We start from the raw sequence: 20979 nt of genomic DNA on the forward strand, positions 1-20979 counted from the left end.
TGAGTCGGCTTTTATGTTGTCATTTTCCTGTCTTCTTGAAATCATTAATAATATAAACTACACAGATTTACCTGAGTTATTTCAAGAAATCCTGATGTTTTCTGTGGAATGTAAACATCTTAGGCGGAAATGTTAAATTAAAGTAAAGGTAAATGCTATATAATGGCAAATTTTTCATTATCCTGGCTGTCAATTTCCTTGCTTATGAATGCCAGGACATTGAAACAGTTACCAGAATTTTTTTTAAACAGTTGAATGTAAAGAGAGAAAGCAAATATTTACCTCTAATACCAGGTTTATGTAAGATTATAATATGCTTGAATGTAATCAAAGTTATTTTTTTAAAATTTAATGATTGATTATTATGCACAATTTTATTCTGTACATATCATCAACAAAAACATTTCTGCTTCTTTCTACAGTGGACAAAAGAATTAATTTAAGAAATTCATGGTCCATCTAACGCACAGGAGTAAGTTGAGTTACTTACTATTAGCTTAAAATGACTGTTTTTTTTACTTTTAAGCTAATATGTCATTTTCCTGGCATTCAAAATTTGTTGAATTTCTGTTTTATTTTTATTCTTGAGCAAATGTCAATAAGCTACACTGCTGTCTGTAAGATATTAATGAATGTAACTAAATAAATGTAACTAACTAAATATACAAAAAAAATTTAGATTATTTTGAAGACTTTAAATTTGAAGAAAATGTTTTGTTCTGAATTGTTATGTTTACAAAGAATCACCCTAATACATTTATCATATGTTATGATCTTGTTAGAGCCTTAAAAAATACCCTCTAAATATAAATGTAGCATTCTAATGTTTTCTAAAAAGTGTAAAACTGTACTAATAAACTTGAGTAAATTTGAATTTAGTTCTTCATAAAGATTAAAATTCAAGAGCAAAATAAAATAAAGGAAAAATATTTACGTGTCTACAAATGAACAGATGAAATGCGTCAGCAATATTCCACTTATAAAACACTAATTCATCATTTCGTTATAACCAATCTTTCGTTGAATGTGTCTAATGTGATTACATTGTTTTTAAAGAATTTTTCTTTCAAGTAGCAATAATGGTAATGATATTAGTTCCTTTAATTAAATTATATTGACGGCAAAATAAGAAAGATATCAAACAATTTAGAGATGAATTTTTTCTTTAGTAAGAGTATTATTTTATTATAATTCCAAATAACGTTTAATCTAATTTTGAAATAATGGAGTTAATTTTTTTAGAAGCTTAGAAATAACACTTCACCACTTCTCTGCAGTGAAAGAAATGTTTTTCATCTTATACCCATTCGCAAGAAACGCTTTTAATGTTATTAATGTTATACTCAGGTGTGTTACCTCAGGTGTTTACGGAAGCATATTTTCAGATTTATTAAATTATTCAGGTAGCAATCTCTCTCTTACTCTAAAGAAAGGACCGGGTTATTAATCAAAAATTATTCTGATTTGTTTTGTATATTGTATGTTTTTTTTAAAAAATTAATTGATTCCATAAGAATTACTGGATTCTACAAGTAATTTTTTCTTTAAGTAAGCTATCAGAAAATTATTTGTAGATATTTAAGGAATGAATTCTAAACAATCAACAAATTAGTTGATAGAATGAGAGCAAGAAATGTTTGAACTATAACAAGACGGAGGCCTAAGAAAAGAGTGGAAAATTCTTGATTCCACACTTTAAGGGAGCAAATAAGTTAATCTGCAGATCAACTTGGTAACGTGAACATAAATGATTTTCGAGCCTTAATTATAACAGTAATATTAATAAAGTGTAAGTAAACACTTCAACCATCTTCATTTTACACAATTAATTATATTTGATTATTAATATAAATTATAATAATTATATTTGATTATTATATTCATTAAATTATTCATCAATTTACCACAGTTTAAATCACTAAAAATGCTATTCAGCTTCCTGAATATTTTCGTGTTCTTTTCATTATACTCAAGGCTGCTTAATTAAGTAGTTTATCTAAGTAATTTTCGGGCGTTATATGTTTTGTTGTGTTTCCTGTTTTTGTTCCTCCGGAAATACTTAAAAAAATTTGACTTTATCCTTGCAATGATGTGTTAATAATGCTATGTTTTATTTTGTACATTCAATGCGCGTAAAAGTCAAACGAAACTTCTTGACATTTTTTCAATTTTTCTTTTAAGGAAACACAAAATGGAATCTTCCGTAACTTTTTGTATATTAAGTGTTCAGGATTAACGCTCTACAAGTTACGAAACTACAGTAACCAAAAATTTTTTTCGCAGCAATGTAATCTGCTACTTTTAATATTTTTTTAAAAGTGTATGGAGTAGGGAGGTACAAAGAAAGTTGTACCCATAAAATTCAATTTCTGATTAACTATTCGACCTATTCGCTATAATTTTGTACTCTGCAATGTAAAATTACGTACTTTAAAATGATGTAAAAATTGTATACCTTAAAACTGAAATTTCTTTCTACTATTATTAAATAAAATATTTAAAAAAATACTAAATATTTACTATATGTAATATTTTGCATGAAATTATCTTTGGCTAAACGAATTTCATAAATGTGTGTGAAAATTTTTCAATTTGCTTAAATTCTGGAGGCATGGAGAAATACGCAAAAAGTAAAATTAACATTAAAGGGCCCAAACTTTGGACTGCTTTCCTGACCAAACAATTGTGTCCATGTTTTTCAGAATGTGACCGCTTCCTACATTTTGTGGATCAGAAATTTGAATTCATTGAAGAAAAAGTATGATAATTTAGAGAAAGTACTTTTTAGTGTCTGATTTTGAAATCTAAAATATAGTCAGCTCTAATTAATTAGAATATTTGAGGTCACCTCTTCACATTATCAAGATTGAGTCCAAGGTCGTCAAGATAGATCGTTAGATCAAAATATATTCTAAGTAGCATTGTTTTTTTCCTTTTCTTTTGCTCACTGTACATTACTTTTTGGAAGAAATTAAAGAATTTCAGACACTTAGCAAGATAACAAATATTTAATAATTTTCTAACATTTCTTGAATTCAATATTTCCTAGTAAGAAAAACAGAATTAGGTATATAAAATGTTGAATGTAGAAGCTAGGTAATTTTTACTGATATGGTAATGATTTTTTTAAAATTAACAATAAACTATGGTTCCGTAATCTATAATAGTATTTGGTAAATGTGGTAAAAATTTGATAATTTTATTCTGACACTTTGAAGCACGGCATAAAAACCATTCAATCGGTTAAATTTGCTTTTCAGTTTTGTATTTTTTACTAAATGTGTGGTAATAAGAGCTATAATTTTGAAAACGAAAATTTATATTAAACCGTTACCATTTGAACGGTTTAAATATTATATATTTTTCGGTTTGAATTACCAGAATTATCGTTACCATACAGTCGTTGCCATACACCATATGCCGTTACCACGCACCATAATAACGTTACCATATCGTACGGTAATTTTACCAGAATTTTTATCTCCGTGTAAAATATATACGCTTTTTTTAAAAAAAGTTAGAATTATTTAGGACGCATTCTTCTATGTTTTAAAGATTATAAGAAAAATTGATATAATGGAACATTTTGTAATTGTTACGATATACTATGTTAAATTTAAAAAAAATTTTTTTTAAAAATTGTCAAAATAATGTTTGAAGTAATAATTCAAAAAGACCATAGATGCAGAAAAATAAAGTTCTTTAGTCTTTTAAGTCTGTGCGCAACTATATAATAGGCCACTTACGAAAAATTAGAATTTATATACCTGTAAAGTTTAAAATAAATAAAAAGACACTTTTCTGATGGGTCTATAAATAATGAAGGATAAGAAAAGTTGTCATTTTCTAGCGAAGAAGAATGTACACTAAAAATTTGATGAAAATTGTAAATCCCTATAAACCTCGATAAAGTTTTTCAATGAGCATAATAAGACTCTGCTCATTCAGTGTAATTTTTTAATATTTAGATAATTTCCAGTAAAATTTTATTTAATTAAATTTTTTTGTAACACAATAGGAAAAATTCAAATAAATAAAATTGTTTATAAAAGGTTTTAAAAATGTCTGAAAAATCGAAGTCAGTTGCTTCCTACACTCAGACTGGACTTTTAATGTGTACTATCAACTTATTTTCACACTATAAAATGTTCACTTAAAATAATCATTTTTTACCAAATTTGGAATGCATGTAATGCAAACTTTAAGAGATTTATCCAAATAACTTTTAAGTTCCAAGGAAAACTTTAACATAGCATTATATTTTATAAGAAAAAATGTACATTATCGTGAATTAAGCGAGCGCAACCAAATGTAACACTTTAAATAACACCTGTTCTAATTATTGGATTTTCACAAAAAAGAATAAATTCTAATGTCTTTCACACAAATAGTTCCAAAGATAATTCTACGCAAAAAATATATTTCAATAATTATTTGTTATTTTTATTGCTTTATTTAATAAAAGTCGAATAATTTTGAATTGTGACACATAAAACTTTTTACTTAATGTAGTGTTGAGTAATTTCGAGTAACGAAATACAAAATTTGAGCGAATTTAGTCGAATAATTATTAAGAAATGAAGGTTTTATAACATAAAGTTTTTTTCTAAATTTTATAACTCAGAAACCGCTTCACTAAATTTGCTCAAAATTTATATTTTGCAATCCTAAATCGCATAATTTAAAATAGTTTAAAAATTTATATAACTTACAGTTTAGAATTATTTTGACCCTTATGATATAGAAATTATTTACTTCACATGGAATTATGTTTGGTTAAATATATTTAATAATCGTGTGAAAGTTTTTTTGATTTACTTCATTACTTCAATTTGATAGCCTTAAAACCAGAATCCATCGAAACAAGATTTATGTTTATTTAGAAAAACATTTAGTGTGTGATTTCGTTACTTATTTAATAGTTAGCATTCATTAGCTGACATATTTGAGTAAACCCTTTTTTACCATTAAGATTGGCAAGTAGGTTGTGAAAACCTGATCAATTGCTCATAAGTTATTTAAGGTGACATCTTTTTTATTTTGTGCACTGTACTGTGTGTGTAAAAAATAGATGCTGGAATGTAACGAAAAATTTTCGGTGACATTTGACCCCTTTTTATGTATACACGTGGTGAATTTTTTCTATTGATAAAATCGAGCGATAAGTCGTCAATCATGTCAACAATCAGTTACAAGTTGAAAACTTTAAGATCAGTGGTAGTGTTAAAAATGCAAAATGTAAGAACGTTACTTTTTCCTCTTTATTTTAACAATGTATGAAAATCGAAGCATTTTTATGCCGTTCAAGCTTTTTGTTTCAGCTAAAAAACTAAAAATTAAGCTAAGTGCATATCAGTTATTTTTAAAATTTTTTGAAGTTATACTTCTTATGCGACTTCCAACAAGGTTGCGTTAAACGTTTAACACTACATTTTTATTGGCCGAGAAATCACGTGGTAGGATCTAGTTTTCTCTCATTCATTTCCATATTGTTTTGGTTCTCACTAGCATAAAAATAATAAAAGTCATAAAAGTAACACATATAATTTAATAGGGTAGTATTTTTTATTTTCATACTTAGTGGATAATAATTGCAAAAAATGAGTGAAAACAATCCCACGGACAATGCGACGGATTTAAGGTTATGTCAAGGTAGGTCTCTTGTGAATATCAATTGATTGTTAGGTTGTCTCTTTTCTAATTGCCATTTATATTTCACCAAATGCAGCCATGAGGGATATTAAATTATTTCCTGCAAAATCTTTATTGCCGCTATCCACTGCAGGTTCACAAGCTTTGGTAGACGTTACTGGTGAAGAAATTGATTATTGTGAGCGGCCTGTGATCCTTTACAGGAGATTTTAATGTGAATTTCTAATTACCTGAAGCTGAAACATTATTAACCTTCCTTAAAGACAAATTTGGATTGGAAATGATAAATGGTAGAAATGATCCAACAACCAAAGGGGTAACTACCATTGATGCAGTTTTTGCAAGAAATATTGAAAAAATAGAACTCAAACATTTCGTATCTTACTTTAGTTATCATAATCCCATTGTAAATGTTATAGATTTGGATATTTCTCCACTCGAAAATGATAATTAAAAGATGCGATCAATTGTGAATTGTAAGCATTGTTAATAAAGTTTGTCTTAAAGAAACAATATGATTTCACTAAAAATCAATTTCTACCCCTTCCTATTTTCATTTCCACATTACGAAGTTTAACTTTTTACGCGCGGAGGGACTACACGCACTTTTTTTTTTTTTTAACATTCAGTCTTAAAACTGTCAAAAAATAATGTAATAAATTTGTTCTTGATCTGCAGAATTTTTAAATAATTTTTTTAAAAATTGTTTTTAAATAAAGCTGTTTTGCAAATTAGTTTAAATTAAACGATGAATTTCTCGGATTATGAAAACTTAAAACAAGATGAAATACCCAAAAATTGTAAAACGTATTTAAACCAATTTTTAATAAATAAAAACGAATTTTATGAAATAACTGAATTACTAATTAGCTCAATCAATGAAATAGCTGAATTATTAATTCACATTTTATTTATGAAAGTTAGGAATATTTAATTATATGTAATTTCCGTCCTAAAAATTCTAAGAAAAAATGAAATAATGATGTCATAGTATTTTGTATTTTGTTATTAATAATCATTGAATTTTAATACCATTTTCACTTTTGGCACAAATTTGGTTTTTTATAAACTCTGTTTCCGTTATGATATGATTTTAAAGACAGGTTAAAAAGATTTTTTTTTAAATATAGCTTCAATATGAAAAAATTTAGTTTCCTGCTAAATTATCTTTCACTCACAAAGCTGCAGAAGTTAGATTTGTCCATGTTTTCCAACAACCGGAAGAAAAAGCTGTTTATCTCAAATGTTTCTCAACCTTCATTTCATTGTCCATTTTTTCCCGGAATAACAGTTTTATATTCGAAAGCAACGTTTAGGTTGAAATTATTCTGTTTAAAAAATGAAGAATTTCACTGCTGTAATTTGTATGGTCTTTGCAAATATTTGTATATTATTTCAACCAACAGTAAGTAGATATCATACTTTCATAAATCTTTGACGTGTTTAAGCAATAATTTGTTTCCCATTATAATCATGATAAGAAGATGATATTGGGTTTTAATAAATAATTATTATTATTAAAACCCAATATCATGTTCTTATCATCCTCTTATATTCGAAAGCAACGTTTAGGTTAAAATTATTCTGTTTAAAAAATGAAGAATTTCATTGCTGTAATTTGTATGGTCTTTGCAAATATTTGTACATTGTTGCAATCAACAATAAGTAGATATCATACTTTCATAAATCTTTGACGTGTTTAAGCAATAATTTTTTCCCCATTATAATCATGATAAAAAGATGATATTAGGTTTTAATAAATATTTATTATTCGTATTATTTTTAATAGCAGCAATAAATTTTAATAATTTCAGTAAGGAAATCTGCGTTTTGCTCTGAAATCAGTAATTTTCATTTTAATTTAAAAAAAAATTGATGCGATTATCGTTGTAATTATTTTAAAACAGTTATAGGCAACGCAAAAACAAGTCATTTTAAAAATATCATATTATTTGAGCAAAACATCTGCGAAGACGGTGTTCACTGTTGATTTGATCAAAACCCTTTAGAATGTCAAAATTCTAATTTTGTATAAAACTGATTAAGTTTTCTGGGTTTACTATAGCTGTTCGAAAAATCTAAAAACTGGATTTCTTATTTTCAGTTAGCCTGTGAACATATTTGCCGATTTATTAAAATTATGAAATTGAAAAATAGGGTCAAGTTGTGTGAATCGATACAAAAAGACATCATGTACTTCACTTGATTTTAAATATAAGAATTCGTTAAAAAGTTAAAAATTTTTTCCTGTAATTTTACACATTAAGTTTTTTACCCATAAACTTAACGCATAACATATTTTATGCATACTTATTTTACACTTACTTTAGTGAATAATTATTTTACATAAATTTATCATTCTTAAAATTTTTAAAAATGAGAATATAGATCATAAATGAAGACAAAATGAACATATAAAGACAAAAATGTCTGAAATGGTTGTTGTTTGCAAATTATTTTTTTAAAAATTTATTTAAAAATATACCTCCTTTTAATTTTCCTTGTTTAATTAATTTCAGTATGATTAAATAAAAAATTGTCAAAAAATAATAAACTTTTACTTGACCCTCTTATTCAGTAATGTAATTTAAGTTTTAGTAATAAAAGAGCAGTTTCTTAAATTTCGTGTTTCTTATATTTGTATTTAATTCGCAAAATAATGCGCATTTTAAAAAATTATTAACTTTGCTTTTTAATTTAATAAATTCAAGAAAATTTATCAAAATACGAACTTACAAAAATGTGAAATGTATTTTATAAATCTTTTTAAATTTATAAAGTAATGAAAAAAAGCAAATATTTTTCCTCTGAACCATTTTATTCTTTTGAAAATTGTGCTTCATTTTGATTTCAATTTTTAATTTGATAATTAGGAAAATATTCTTGGACTAAAAACTTTTTTTAGGAAATCATTTTAAAGTTGATTCATAAATGCAACTATAAAAATTTGTCTATTTAGCATTAGAAAAAATTATCTTTGTAAGATTTTAAGCTATTTTTGCATTTTTGATAAATTAATCTTTCTTATTCACTTAATCCATCACATTTAATAGAAAAGAGCATTAAACTACACTGAAGAAATTCCGAATCAAATCACGGTATCCTAAGTGCTGGTGCACTTTGGGTACTTTTTATCGGAAAATATTATAGATCTAAAAACCTAATATACCGCAATTTTTACAGTGATAATTATCTTAAAATCGTTGAATTACTCCAATAAATTAAATATTATTATAAAAATTACAGTACAGTATTTTATTGTCAAAATGGATTTTACGGATGTTACACCTAAAGTGCCGGTATTTTATACCGTAATTTGATCCGGATTTTTTACAATGCAACAAGTCAGTGTTTAAGTAATATCTGTCATGAATATCAAGCTTAAGCAAATATCAAACACCGGAAAACGTCAGTTATAAAGTCATGAACTACTTTTTCTTATTCTACTTACACCGAAGAACCATTACATTATCTGTAACAATGGACTCAACCAGGTTTTCATGTTTTCTCGCCCAGGAACAATGTTTTCATGGGGCACATTAGGACCCATAATCCTCATAGAACAATCCCTGACATCTGTGAGCTACTTGAACATAGTTGCAGATCATGTTCACATATTCATGGCAACAGTTTTTCCTGCGTAGGATGGTGTTTACCAACAGGATAATGCACCATGTCATAAGGGTCGAATCGTCATGGATTGGTTCGAGGAACATTCCAGTGACTTTCAAGTCATGTCTTGGGCCCCCAAATTCACCTGACCATAATCCAATAGAGCATTTGTGGTCCTACTTGGAAAACCTAATTTGTGCTGCCACACTACCCCCTCGCAATGTGAAAGAATTGCAGGACCAAATGGTGAGCGCTTGGTACCAGATACCTCAGACTACCTATCAGCACCTTGTGGAATCAATGCCACGTCGGGTGCTAGCAGCTTTGAGGACTAAAGATGGTCCTACATGTTATTAGCAGGGTGGTCATAATGTAATGGCACTTCGGTGTATATTACTATAAAAAAGTTATTTAATAAAGATTGGATGTTTTTGAGGTTCGGTATCATGGAGTCGTCATTAAAAAATTGAAATTTGGAGTTTATGCAGTCACGGTCAATTGACCGGCCTTTTGAGTGTACGATTCTGACGAGCGGATTAATATTATGGTTCGCAGAACACGAAGTCACCCGAAGTTAGAAAGTTATCTTGATGAATATATGAAACTACCTGCAACATTGGAAGAAACATTTATCTGACATAAGAGAAACGGTCAATTGTCAGGCCTTATGAAAGTACGACAGACGAACAGATTAAAATTATGGTAAGCAAAACATGAAGATACCCGATGTTAGAATGTTATTTTGATGAATGCATAAAACTACCAGCATCATAATTGGACTACGGGGTAGTAAATAGTTAAATAATTATTTAATAAGTTTATGATAAAATAACAGTAAAAGTTAAAATAATTAGTTAATAATAAAAATTAATTTGACATAAGGGAAACGTTTTAGAAGATGTTACATTATGAATCTCTGCAGTGCCGAACAAAAATAATTTGATTTAGCTTAAAATATTACAATTAAACAATTTTTACATGCTGAACTTAATTTAGAATTGTTTATATCTGAAACTAAAAAATTTGAGATCTAAACAATTATAAACCCTATTAAATAATAATCAGATATAAACAATTATTAGCCCTGTTAAAAAATAATAGTTTTTAATTTTAAGTATATACTCGTCATTCCAAACCAAAATATTAAGTTAGCACAAGTTTTAAAAAACTTAAGTTAATACAGCAGCACATTTCATAAAAATTTTGGTTTAAAGATTACGAATAATTTATGTTATATTTCGATGTATTTGAGATTAAACACTGAGAAAAAAGTATTGTCAAAACTACCAGAATATCTTAAAATTTACATCGTGTGTCTCTGGCACTTTGAAGACACCAAAAAGCTCGGTAATTTTTACCGAAGCACCTTGTTAAGGATTTTGGTAAAATTAACTAAAACAATGATTGTATATAATATTCAATCAATTTTGTAAAGGTGATAAAATTTAGTAATTTTATCATTATACCTTAGGGCATGACATAAAAGCCAATTACACGCACGCTTAAATTTACTTTTCAGTTTCGTATTTTTTAATTACATGAGGGGTAATAAGAATTATAATTTTGAAAAACTAAAATTTCCGGAAAACTGTTACTACTCCATGAAAAAAGCTTCTAAACGAAGTTTCTAATAAACTAAATACTCAATATTTTAAATTTTTTTCATAGTGATAACACTGTGCAATGAAAATTGAAGTATGAAAAATCCTAGTAGAATAAATTATGATTGTAGTTTTATATCGTGAACCTTGATTTAAATTGTGATTCAAGTATAGGGTTCGAAATTTTCTACGGCTATCACAAATTTATTTTTTTACTATTAGTTTTTAATTCCCTTTGTTTGAACATTCTAAGGGAAGAATTCGTAGGCAGTAATCAAGTAATCGGAATTATAGTCCGGTCAACCAACTTTTTTATTAATAATACTGTACTTTTTTTTTTGCTGATTCTAAGAAGAGTTCGTGTGATATTAAGCCAGCATAAACGCGAAAAGTTTCTAAGCTACCATATCGTCTTTAAATCCTACTGTGAACTATCAACCAAAGGAACTGTAACCGTTTTTTTAATTTATTTATTTTAAATTTTTTAAAAAAAATGACAACCTTATATTTGGTTTATTGCCTACGAACTTACATCTGTATGTTTGCTAACTGGAGCGAAAATGCGATTTTCCAAAAATGTGCCAGTGAGCTTCTCTTAGCACGTGAGCGAGGGATTAACGATTACTGCATTGAGCTATTTTAATGCAAAATAAATTTTAAATTTAGCAAAATAGAGAAAATGTTTTAGCGGGCAGTCTATGTGAAAGCAATGCTACATCCTTTTTTAGCAGAACCATTTAGTGCAGTTTAGAATAACATAACGTAATAAGGCCGTTTCAATGAAAGATGAATATCCACTAGAAATTGCAATAGCACAAAGAAAAATGTTTAAATATTAGTTTCATACAAATGTTCTATTTTTTTTTTGTTGGTTTTTCATAGACTTTAATTTACTTAAAAATTATTTTAATTAATTAAGTTTGTAAATAAACGTATTGATTAAAAAATATTAATTTTGAAATAGATAGTTAAAATACAAAGTAAACCAAAAGACGTATTATGAAGTAAAGTTTAAATGTCAAAAGAGGTATAAAATACTAACTTTTTAAAATTTTACGAGAATTTAAAACTGAGTTAAAAATTAATATTTATTTTTAGGTTAAAAGAGAGAGAGAAATGAGAAAATTGAAATAAAATATCATTTTTCAAAAACACTTACAAGAAATGCTGAACAAGGAGAAGTTTTCTTGTATTCACAATAAGACAATAATAATTCTTTTCGAAAGAAACTCAATATCTTATGTTATGTTCTTTTTTTAAATCTGTGGAAACTAATGACTTCTTAAACCTCGCCAGAATTAACCTACAAGTTTCGAAAAACTTTCTTTTTTAAAATCATTTCATAATTTATTTAATCATTCAGGTAACACGAATTCCGTGTTACTTACGAAAAGCCATTGGAGCATGCAACACTTATGAAAGAAACTGCAAATCCGTATAATGGCTTGCCAACAGCATGATAAAATATATAATTTTCATGCTTCTTGGTGAAGGTCATTTTTATTTTATTTTATCGTTTTTTTCTGTGTTTGCTTATTTTATCATTTATTTGTCATTTGTTTTCATTAAATTAATTTCAAATATAGTTTTTAAAAGAATAATTTCTAAATTTTTCTTGATTAAATAAATCGTCTGAATTTCTTAAGTTTTAATTAAATAAAATAAGTTATAACAAATAAAAAAAATCGTCTGATTTTTTTTTTACTTTTTGCGTTTTCAAAAACAAAGTTGCTAAACTAAAGCCCTTCAGAGCTTTAACGAAAACTACCATTAAGAAAGTGAAGGCGGAAAGGTTAAATTTGAAATGGGCAAAGCTTCATAGATCTTACTCCAATAACTGAAATATTTTCCAAAACTGTACGAAAATGCATGTGAGTAAAAATATAAATGATTTTTGCATTTTAGGGCATTCACAGATACCTGGCATCGCTATTTAGTGCAAACCGATAATTTTAGTAGAAAAATAGATCTACGATTGAGAGAAAATAAATAAAGATAACAAAGAAAATAAAAAAAATCAAAGCTGAAAATTACATGATTTTTTAAAAAAAAATAGAGATAAAATTGAGATTATTGGAATTTAGGATAGATAATTTATTTCTATTTTTTATTTTTTTAGTGTTTTAAGTACTTGATTCTTATGTACATGCTTTTTTAAAATCTAAACGTGCTTAAATGTGATTTCTTGCTAAGGGCACATTGCGTGGAAGGTACATACATTATTAAATTCAGCCGTTCCACTATGTTTTTGGCATTGTATGTATTTGACCTACGAAGGAAAAGTACTGTATAAAACTACCAGAATATGGAAAATGTTGCATTGTTTCTGGCTCTATGGGAACACTAAAAAGTTCTGTAATTTTTACCGAAGTGAATTGGTAATGATTTTGGTAAAGTTAATAACAAAATATGGTTTTATAATATTCGATACAATTTGGCAAATGTGGTAAAATTTGGTAGTTTTATCATGACACCTTAGAGCATGGCATAAAAACCATTTACTCGATTAAATTTACTTTTCAGTTTAGTATTTTTTGCTAAATGTCTGGTAAAAAGAATAATAATTTTGAATTCAGAATTTCTGGTAAACCATTACCATATGAACGGAAAAAGTAACAAATGAATGGTTTAAACGTATATTTTGGTTTTATTAATTAGGATCATTGCTTTTGTTACCAGAAATGTCACTACCTTACAGTACGGTAATTTTTTCAGAATTCTTTTTCTCTTGTGACTATTTCATTATGTACTTGACGTGATAGGGAAAATATATTAGAAAAAAAATATTTCCAGATAAAAAAAATCCAGATAAAAAAAATATTTCTGGTCATTTTCATGACATTTTTCAAAACAAAATTTTTAATCCTATCAATTACAATCAGTCTTAAATGTTTTAAAAATAAATGTATTTTAGAGGTTATAAGCTAATTAAATCAGTATTTTTTTTAAATTCCTGAAAGCTATTTCTAAAGACTTTATTAATTATACTTTCTTTTGTAATTTGTTTATAACATAAAATAGAATTTTTACACACTTTATTGTCCCTAAACATTTCATTATCAAAAATAATGAATCTTAGTATCAAACATATTTGTTGAAACAAATTGAAGTGTTAAACTGAAATATGTTTTTATTCACTTTTAATCGGGAAAACAAATTAGTTTTGTATTATTTTTCTTGATAATGTGGTTTTTACACGTTTTATGGATGAGGCATATTTATACTATAAGTGTGTTTGAAAGTTTCGAATAGTATTTACAGCAAATGTTTTGTAATTTTCTATTTATAACTGCTTATTTAAATAATTCAGAGCTTAGCTCACAAATTTATTTAAACAATTTTCAGCAAATTTCCCTGTTTTTCAGTTTATTTTTTGGTTTGGATATCAAAAATATTTTTGTAAGCATTAGTTGATTTAATCATACTATATTTGTAACTTTTAAGTTTTGTTAAAACCGTATTTTTACAACTTGATTGTTTTTGATATTTTCAATGTTTCGGGTTTGAACAAGCATTTTTTTAAAAATCTATTAACTAAAAGAAAAATGGATGCCAAAAACAGTTGAAATATTTTACAGTCTTAAAAGGAATAAAATTATGCTCATAACTATTGTATGCTTTCACTAAAATCGTCTCTACGTTAAACTACAATACTGGTAACTTAAGCCATAATACGGGAAAAATTTGTGCAACTTTGCGATATTAAAATGGACTTTTCTTTTAAGTTTTTTTTAAGTTGAATTATAGTATTACTTAGCAAAGTTTTTGAAAACGTATTATATGGCACAACTTGGCACGATATTATGATTGTGGCAAATTTCAACCATATTATGGTTGAACAAGGACCAAATTTCCAACAGTTTATTCCATACTTGAAAAAATCTGTAATATTCTGCAAAATTTTGGTAAAATTAATGCGACTGATTTTAATTTGAGATTAGCATTATTATGGTTGGGTTAAAGGTGGGAGGTTTTTGCCATTTTTCTTTGGATTGTAACGCTACTGTGTTTTAATTCCACTCAAAAAGTAATATATTTACGAACGCTTGTTTACTGCGATATTTTATTGAGATCTTCATTCTCAGAAAAAAATCGATTCAACATTGATTCAAAATATCAGAACCTTGTACCAGAAAAATGGGTTCTACGTTGAAACATACTATTAGTACCATGAACCAGAAGAATTGGTTCAACGTTTAACCATAATATCGATACCTTGAATCAGAAAAAAAAAGAGTCGAAACAGTGTTGAAGCAAAATATTAGAACCCAGATCCATGAAATAGATTTAACGTTGATCTACAATATCAATACTTTGAATCAGAAGAATCAGTTATACATTGAATCATAAAATAGGTTCTTTGAACCAGGAAAATAGTTTCAACGTTGAACCATAATATCGATACCTTGTGCTGTGCGATAATGCAGTACAAATTTGCTGCAATCTAAATAATAAGTGAAATCGAAACAAGACACTTTTCTAATTTAACCGTGGTATCGTGTTATAAAGTTTACAAAGTACGTTATCGTACGTTATTGTGGTTCAACGTAACACCATATTATGGTTGCAACAAGTTTGACGAATATTATGGTTCAGCACGCTTTAAAATTTCGAGCAACAGCTAGTTGGATTAAGCAATATAAGAAGTCAGTGAGAAAAGTTTTTAGTTTTAAATTTATTGCATTATAATATAAAAAAGAATTAGGTAATTTTATAAATTGGCACTCAATTTAAACGAAAAACTAACTACTGAAAAATTAAATAAGATAATTATGTTTTTATTCCTTAGGTGGGACTGGAAAATGGTGCTTTCAACGAAGGAATTGCCGATTTCATAGATGAAAATACAAGTGGTGAGGCTGCCGTTCCATTTCTTCTACCAGAAAGCTTAGACGAAGTAAAAAATATCAATGTGCTTCAAAAAATTCGTGATAGTGATTTAGGAACAGTACTCGATGCCAATGAAGATGGAAGTAATTATGAAGTAATCACTCAAGCTCAACTCCTCTTCAAGGAAGTAGTCGATAGAGGTGAGGATGAAGTGAAAGTAGCTGGAGCAGCAATGGATTTGTTTGAAGAAATAAAAGAGATACCTAAAGAAATACACGATTCATTCAAAGATTCGGCAAAAAATGTATGGAATAAGGCCAAGAAAGTTTCCGGACACGTGTTGAAAATTCCAAATCAGGTGTCCGATATGTGGAAAAAATCTTCTGTGACCACTGAAGAAAGTGGCTCAAAAGGTGGATTATTCAGATTTCCTCGATTAGGATGAAGGAATTTTGTTTAGAACGATTTCTGTTTCGAAAGTAATGGTTTTGATTGTGTTTCACCAATTATTTGCTAAATGTTTCATCTGATAAATTAGAAAAAGAATAGTATTTTGTTGATTCAATCCGATATTTTTGGGGATAAATAAAATATAAAAATATTTTAATGCTCGGTACTAATAACACAACTATGTCAAATAATAACACAACATAACGCTTATATTTAATTGTTTTGTGCTTGTAATGCATATGTATACGTAACAATAAATATATAAATAAATTCTTATAATTGTAATTTTTTTTAAAAATTATTTTTTTACAGCAGTCTTCTCTATCTGTTATACGCTATTTAAAATGGAGGTAGCTGATTCGAATTAAAACATAATCATGAGTGTGTAGTAGTAAATAAATAAATATGGTTTCGATACGTATACAGGTTCGTGTGCTGAACACGAAGAATGGCTTGACTCTCGTCAAATCACAGAACAGATAGCACAAAAATGAGATTAATAGCAAAAAAATATTGAGCCCACTACCTTTATGCATCAGAGAGTTTGATAGAAGGAAACCTATTGGCAATGTCGTCTCCAATAATATATGGTTGTTTTACTTGAATCTCGCCGTACAGTATTGCTGTTCTGCTAATCGCTTTGAAGCATATAGTGGGTAAAAATTCTATTTGAACATTGGATGTATATTCTGTACATTGTTACTGCTTTTTGTATGATTGTGCAATATCTTTTTCACATTGAAAATAGTTTTTAAACCGTTTTTTTTACAAAAAGCAAGCATAAGTATGTAAATAAATAAATCTCTCTACTCCCTATAAAAGAGGGATAAGGCAGTCACCATAGTTTGATACATCTGAGTTTAGTATCTTTAAAACACTTTAATTAAACATTTGAAATAATAATCTATGTCCCCTTTCTCTTTGCTATAATATAATTGAGAAATTATATTATAATAAGAAACCACCATTTTAAGTAAACTATTAAAGTATAAACATATTATTACTATTCTATTTCCTAAGAGGCATAGACGTTAAAAAATAAACATTAAAATGAGTGAAAGTTCAAAGGATCATTTTGATAGTTTTATCGTGATACTTTAGAGCAGAGGTCGCCAAAGTGGTCTATATAGATCCCCAGGGGTCTATTTAACAAAAGCGGGGGTCGATCTGAGCCAGGGGGTCGAATGAGGGTCGATCCGAATCGGAAGGGTCGATTGGGGGTCGAAGAAAAAACAGTTCTTAATACACAAATCCCACATACCTAATTAAGTATGTAAAATTTGTGATTTATAATTGACTTAATGTCAGCTTCTTCAGAAAACATAAATTAATAAACGTATATTTATTTGGGTGAAACAAGTATTTACGTACCAGCGCGCAGTGGCACGTACTCTGCACTTCTGGTTTATAAGTCATATGCATATGTGCGCTTGTCTAAATGTCACGTGTGACGAGCATTGACGTTACAAACGCAAATATCATACCCAGTTTCAGCTATCCTTGCAAACTGTGAACAGTGTTGAATATTTGCAGTGTCATTATTAAAACTTTTATAGTTTTGGATAATTAGTTATTGATTCGATAAAACCATTCGTTTAGTTTAGATATCAGTTTTAATTATCAATGCAGGTAAAAAAAGAAGGTAAGCATTAATAAGATGGCAGCAATGTACAGCCCGCCACAAAACTATGGCACTCTTTGTATTTTTTTACGAAAATTACAAAATTGACCAATTTCAACGAAAATAAAAATTGACCAATTTTGACGAAAATTAAAATTGACCAATTTTGAACCCAATGTAGCGAACCNTATTATTACTATTCTATTTCCTAAGAGGCATAGACGTTAAAAAATAAACATTAAAAAGAGTGAAAGTTCAAAGGATCATTTTGATAGTTTTATCGTGATACTTTAGAGTTTAGAGTATGGCATAAAAACCATTTAATTGGCTAAAATTACATTTCAATTGCAATAAGTCTTTATATTCCTTAGACAATTTTATGTGTTTTTTATAATCTTCAGGGCCAGGATTGCCTGGTTGGTAGGGCACTGGGACCATGTCCAATAGGTCGTGAGTTCGATTCCCGCAGACCGAAAACTCTCGGTGTAGTGAATGGTGATTGATGCACGTTAAATCTATCGGGGTCAAAAAGTCCTCCAAGTTTCCATAACAAGTCAATACGTCTGGGGGTACTTATCCAGGAGTTCCCTTGTCTTCTGGATTGGGTTCAAAATTACAAGGCTACAGATTTGAACATTGGTTGTCGTAAACCCACAATTGGGTCAGTTGTTTAACAATGGTTATAAAATAAAATATTTATCTTCAGATGCATTGAAGTTGATAAAATGTTTGAATTCACAAATTCAATGGATGCCGATTTTGTTTTGTTTTGATCTAGTTTTTCCGAGAAAAGGTCGGACTGTGCCATTTATAAAGTGCTGGATTAGTTTAATAGTTTTGACACAATTAAATGAAGTTAGTAGGTACATAAATGAAGGTTTGATTATGCATGTTTGATTAGTAAAAAGATTTCTTAAGCAACTTTGTTGTAGTGCTTGACGAAGAGATTGGTTTCTTAAACAATCTTAGAAACTAGAACATTTTTTAAATCATTGGACATTCAATCCACACATAAAACAACACGAAACAGAATATTTCAAATTATTTTATTTAATCGTCAATAACAAATGATTTCAGAAATAAAATATTTCGTAATTAAAAAAATTAATAACATATATGCAAATGTTAGATAAAAAATTATCCTTTTTTTTTTACACAAAAACGGCGGGACACAGAAAGATCTAATTAAGAAAAACATATAAATGTAGACAATATTATTTAAAGTCCTGACTTTTACTGAGCCATACCATCAACCGGAAATCACGGTGTTTTATAGATATCTGTTGGGAATCTAAAACAGGAATCTGTTGGGTCACAAAATCCTCCATGATCCCTCAATAAATCATACTTTGGGGGTATTGAATTGGTGATTTACCATTCTCTGGTTCAGGTCAAAATTACGGTCTGTGGATGTATTAATGCCCTATAAACGAGTTTTGACGTATACGTGTGGCCAAAGTCGAAATCTTGGCCATAGATGGCGCCACTGGAGAACAAGAAGAAGCGCACCCTCTTGATATATTATATAATGGTATAATGGTATATGACAACAACAACAACAACAACAACAAATCTATAATGTAATTTAGATACCTAAAATTTAGACACATAAAATTGAGTTTCATTTTTAATCTTTACTATGGACACTTCATAGGATCGCCACTAGTGTTCCACCCTACAAATTCACCCCTATTTTGCTTTTTTAACCAGGCATGTAGAGGTTGAAAATATTCCAGAATTGAGGCAGAATCCATTTTATCAGTTTTTCCTTTTGTAATCAGTTTCATGGCTTCTGTCCATGGCACTGAGCTACCCAATTTGAGCATGTCACTGAAAAAAAAAATAATATCTTACTTTTTTTAAAAAAAGTTCTTCAGTATGTTTAGTTTTAACGAAATAACAGTTCAGAAAACAAAATTTTATTTAATGTCAAGAACAGACAATCGAATGGTTGAAAATCTATTCTGCGGTTTTGATTTAAAAATAACTTTACATTTTTAATGCTTGAAAAAATGTGTATTTATTTATTTAACGTCGGCGGTTGGTAGTTAAACGGGAAAATCGTAAATAATATTATAAAGAATATCCAAACTTATCTTCCTTTTTCGTTTTAAAACTGTAACACTTACTGTGTGAAAGAAATATTAAATTAAATATTTTTGGATGCTTTTATTATTATTTACGAGTTTTCTGCGAAAAATTAAGAAATATAAAAAAAAAATCAAAAACTGTAGCTTCCTATGAAGTCAGACTTAAAGAGCTTCGTTTTTGTCGAAATGATTCGTTTTTACTTCAATTTTTGGAAGCTTGAACAATAAACAATTCTAAAAAGCGATACATTTATGTTAAAATGCGAAGATAAAGCAATTCTTTAAGAGTTTACAAAATAGTGTAGCTTCAAAAGAAATTTAGTTAGTGCTTTAATTAGTTAGTTAGTGTTTTAATTAATGTTGTGATAATTACCTTAGAAGTTTTCCAGCTTTTTTGTTTTTATATATACTGCATTTATGTAGAGGGCCTTTGTGACCGGCTTCCTCACAAAGAGATTGATGAAATTGAAACTGAACTATTATACTTGCAAAATACCTGGAAAAATGTAAAAAGTATTTCATTATTCTTGATGCGACAAAAAAAATGCAAAAAAAAGCAGTAGCAATAACAATAATAACTTTTCTAAATTCTTAATGTCTCATTTTATATAAAGTTATGATAGTTGGTTTACTTCATTTACAAATATTATTATCTCAGATTATAAGACTTTGCATTTATAAAAAAATTTAGATTTCTTCCTATACTTAATTTATGTAATGTTATTTTTGAATTATTGTGTCAATAAAAAATGAAGGAAATTTAAACATGTTTACAGTGTGCAAAATAAAAAAAGTGAAGCAGTTAAATAACTTTCGGTCTAATGATCGGATTTTTACGTTCTAGCAAGAAATTTTTATATTTTGAGAGATAAAACTTGAATATACCAGCTAAACATACAATATTTTGAGTTATGAAATCATATTAAAGCACTAAAATTTCTCCGAAATAAACATATACTTTTTCCAATGGTTTTGTATTTTTCTATGGAGTATGGGTTAGGAAATTGCTAGAAAAATTAATACAAGAAAAATTAATATTCAGGGAACCAAACTTTTAACCGTTCACCTGACTAAACATGTTGAATCATGTTTCCAGATTGCTTCTACCCCTCTATTTTGAAGA

General features: G+C 28.0%; 2 protein-coding genes across 2 annotated transcripts in view; one reads left to right on the plus strand and one right to left on the minus strand.

Moving 5' to 3' along the window:
• LOC107445552 (angiotensin-converting enzyme) overlaps positions 1 to 20979 on the minus strand; it is a 91515-nt gene that overhangs the window by 23697 nt on the left and 46839 nt on the right. Inside the window, exons 15-16 of the mRNA XM_043042272.2 lie at positions 20230 to 20352; positions 19405 to 19596 (exon numbers count right to left, since the gene is read on the minus strand). Of these exons, the coding sequence (XP_042898206.1) occupies positions 19405 to 19596; positions 20230 to 20352 (315 nt within the window). The remainder of the gene's footprint in view (positions 1 to 19404; positions 19597 to 20229; positions 20353 to 20979) is intronic.
• On the plus strand, positions 6842 to 16424 carry LOC107445556 (uncharacterized). Its single transcript, XM_043042261.2, has 2 exons — positions 6842 to 7057; positions 15655 to 16424. Exons 1-2 carry the CDS (start codon positions 6992 to 6994, stop codon positions 16138 to 16140), a joined length of 552 nt encoding a protein of 183 aa, XP_042898195.1. The 5' UTR covers positions 6842 to 6991; the 3' UTR covers positions 16141 to 16424.

This window comes from Parasteatoda tepidariorum, chromosome 7 (genome assembly GCF_043381705.1).
Source record: "Parasteatoda tepidariorum isolate YZ-2023 chromosome 7, CAS_Ptep_4.0, whole genome shotgun sequence".
Taxonomy (NCBI): Eukaryota; Metazoa; Arthropoda; class Arachnida; order Araneae; family Theridiidae; genus Parasteatoda; species Parasteatoda tepidariorum.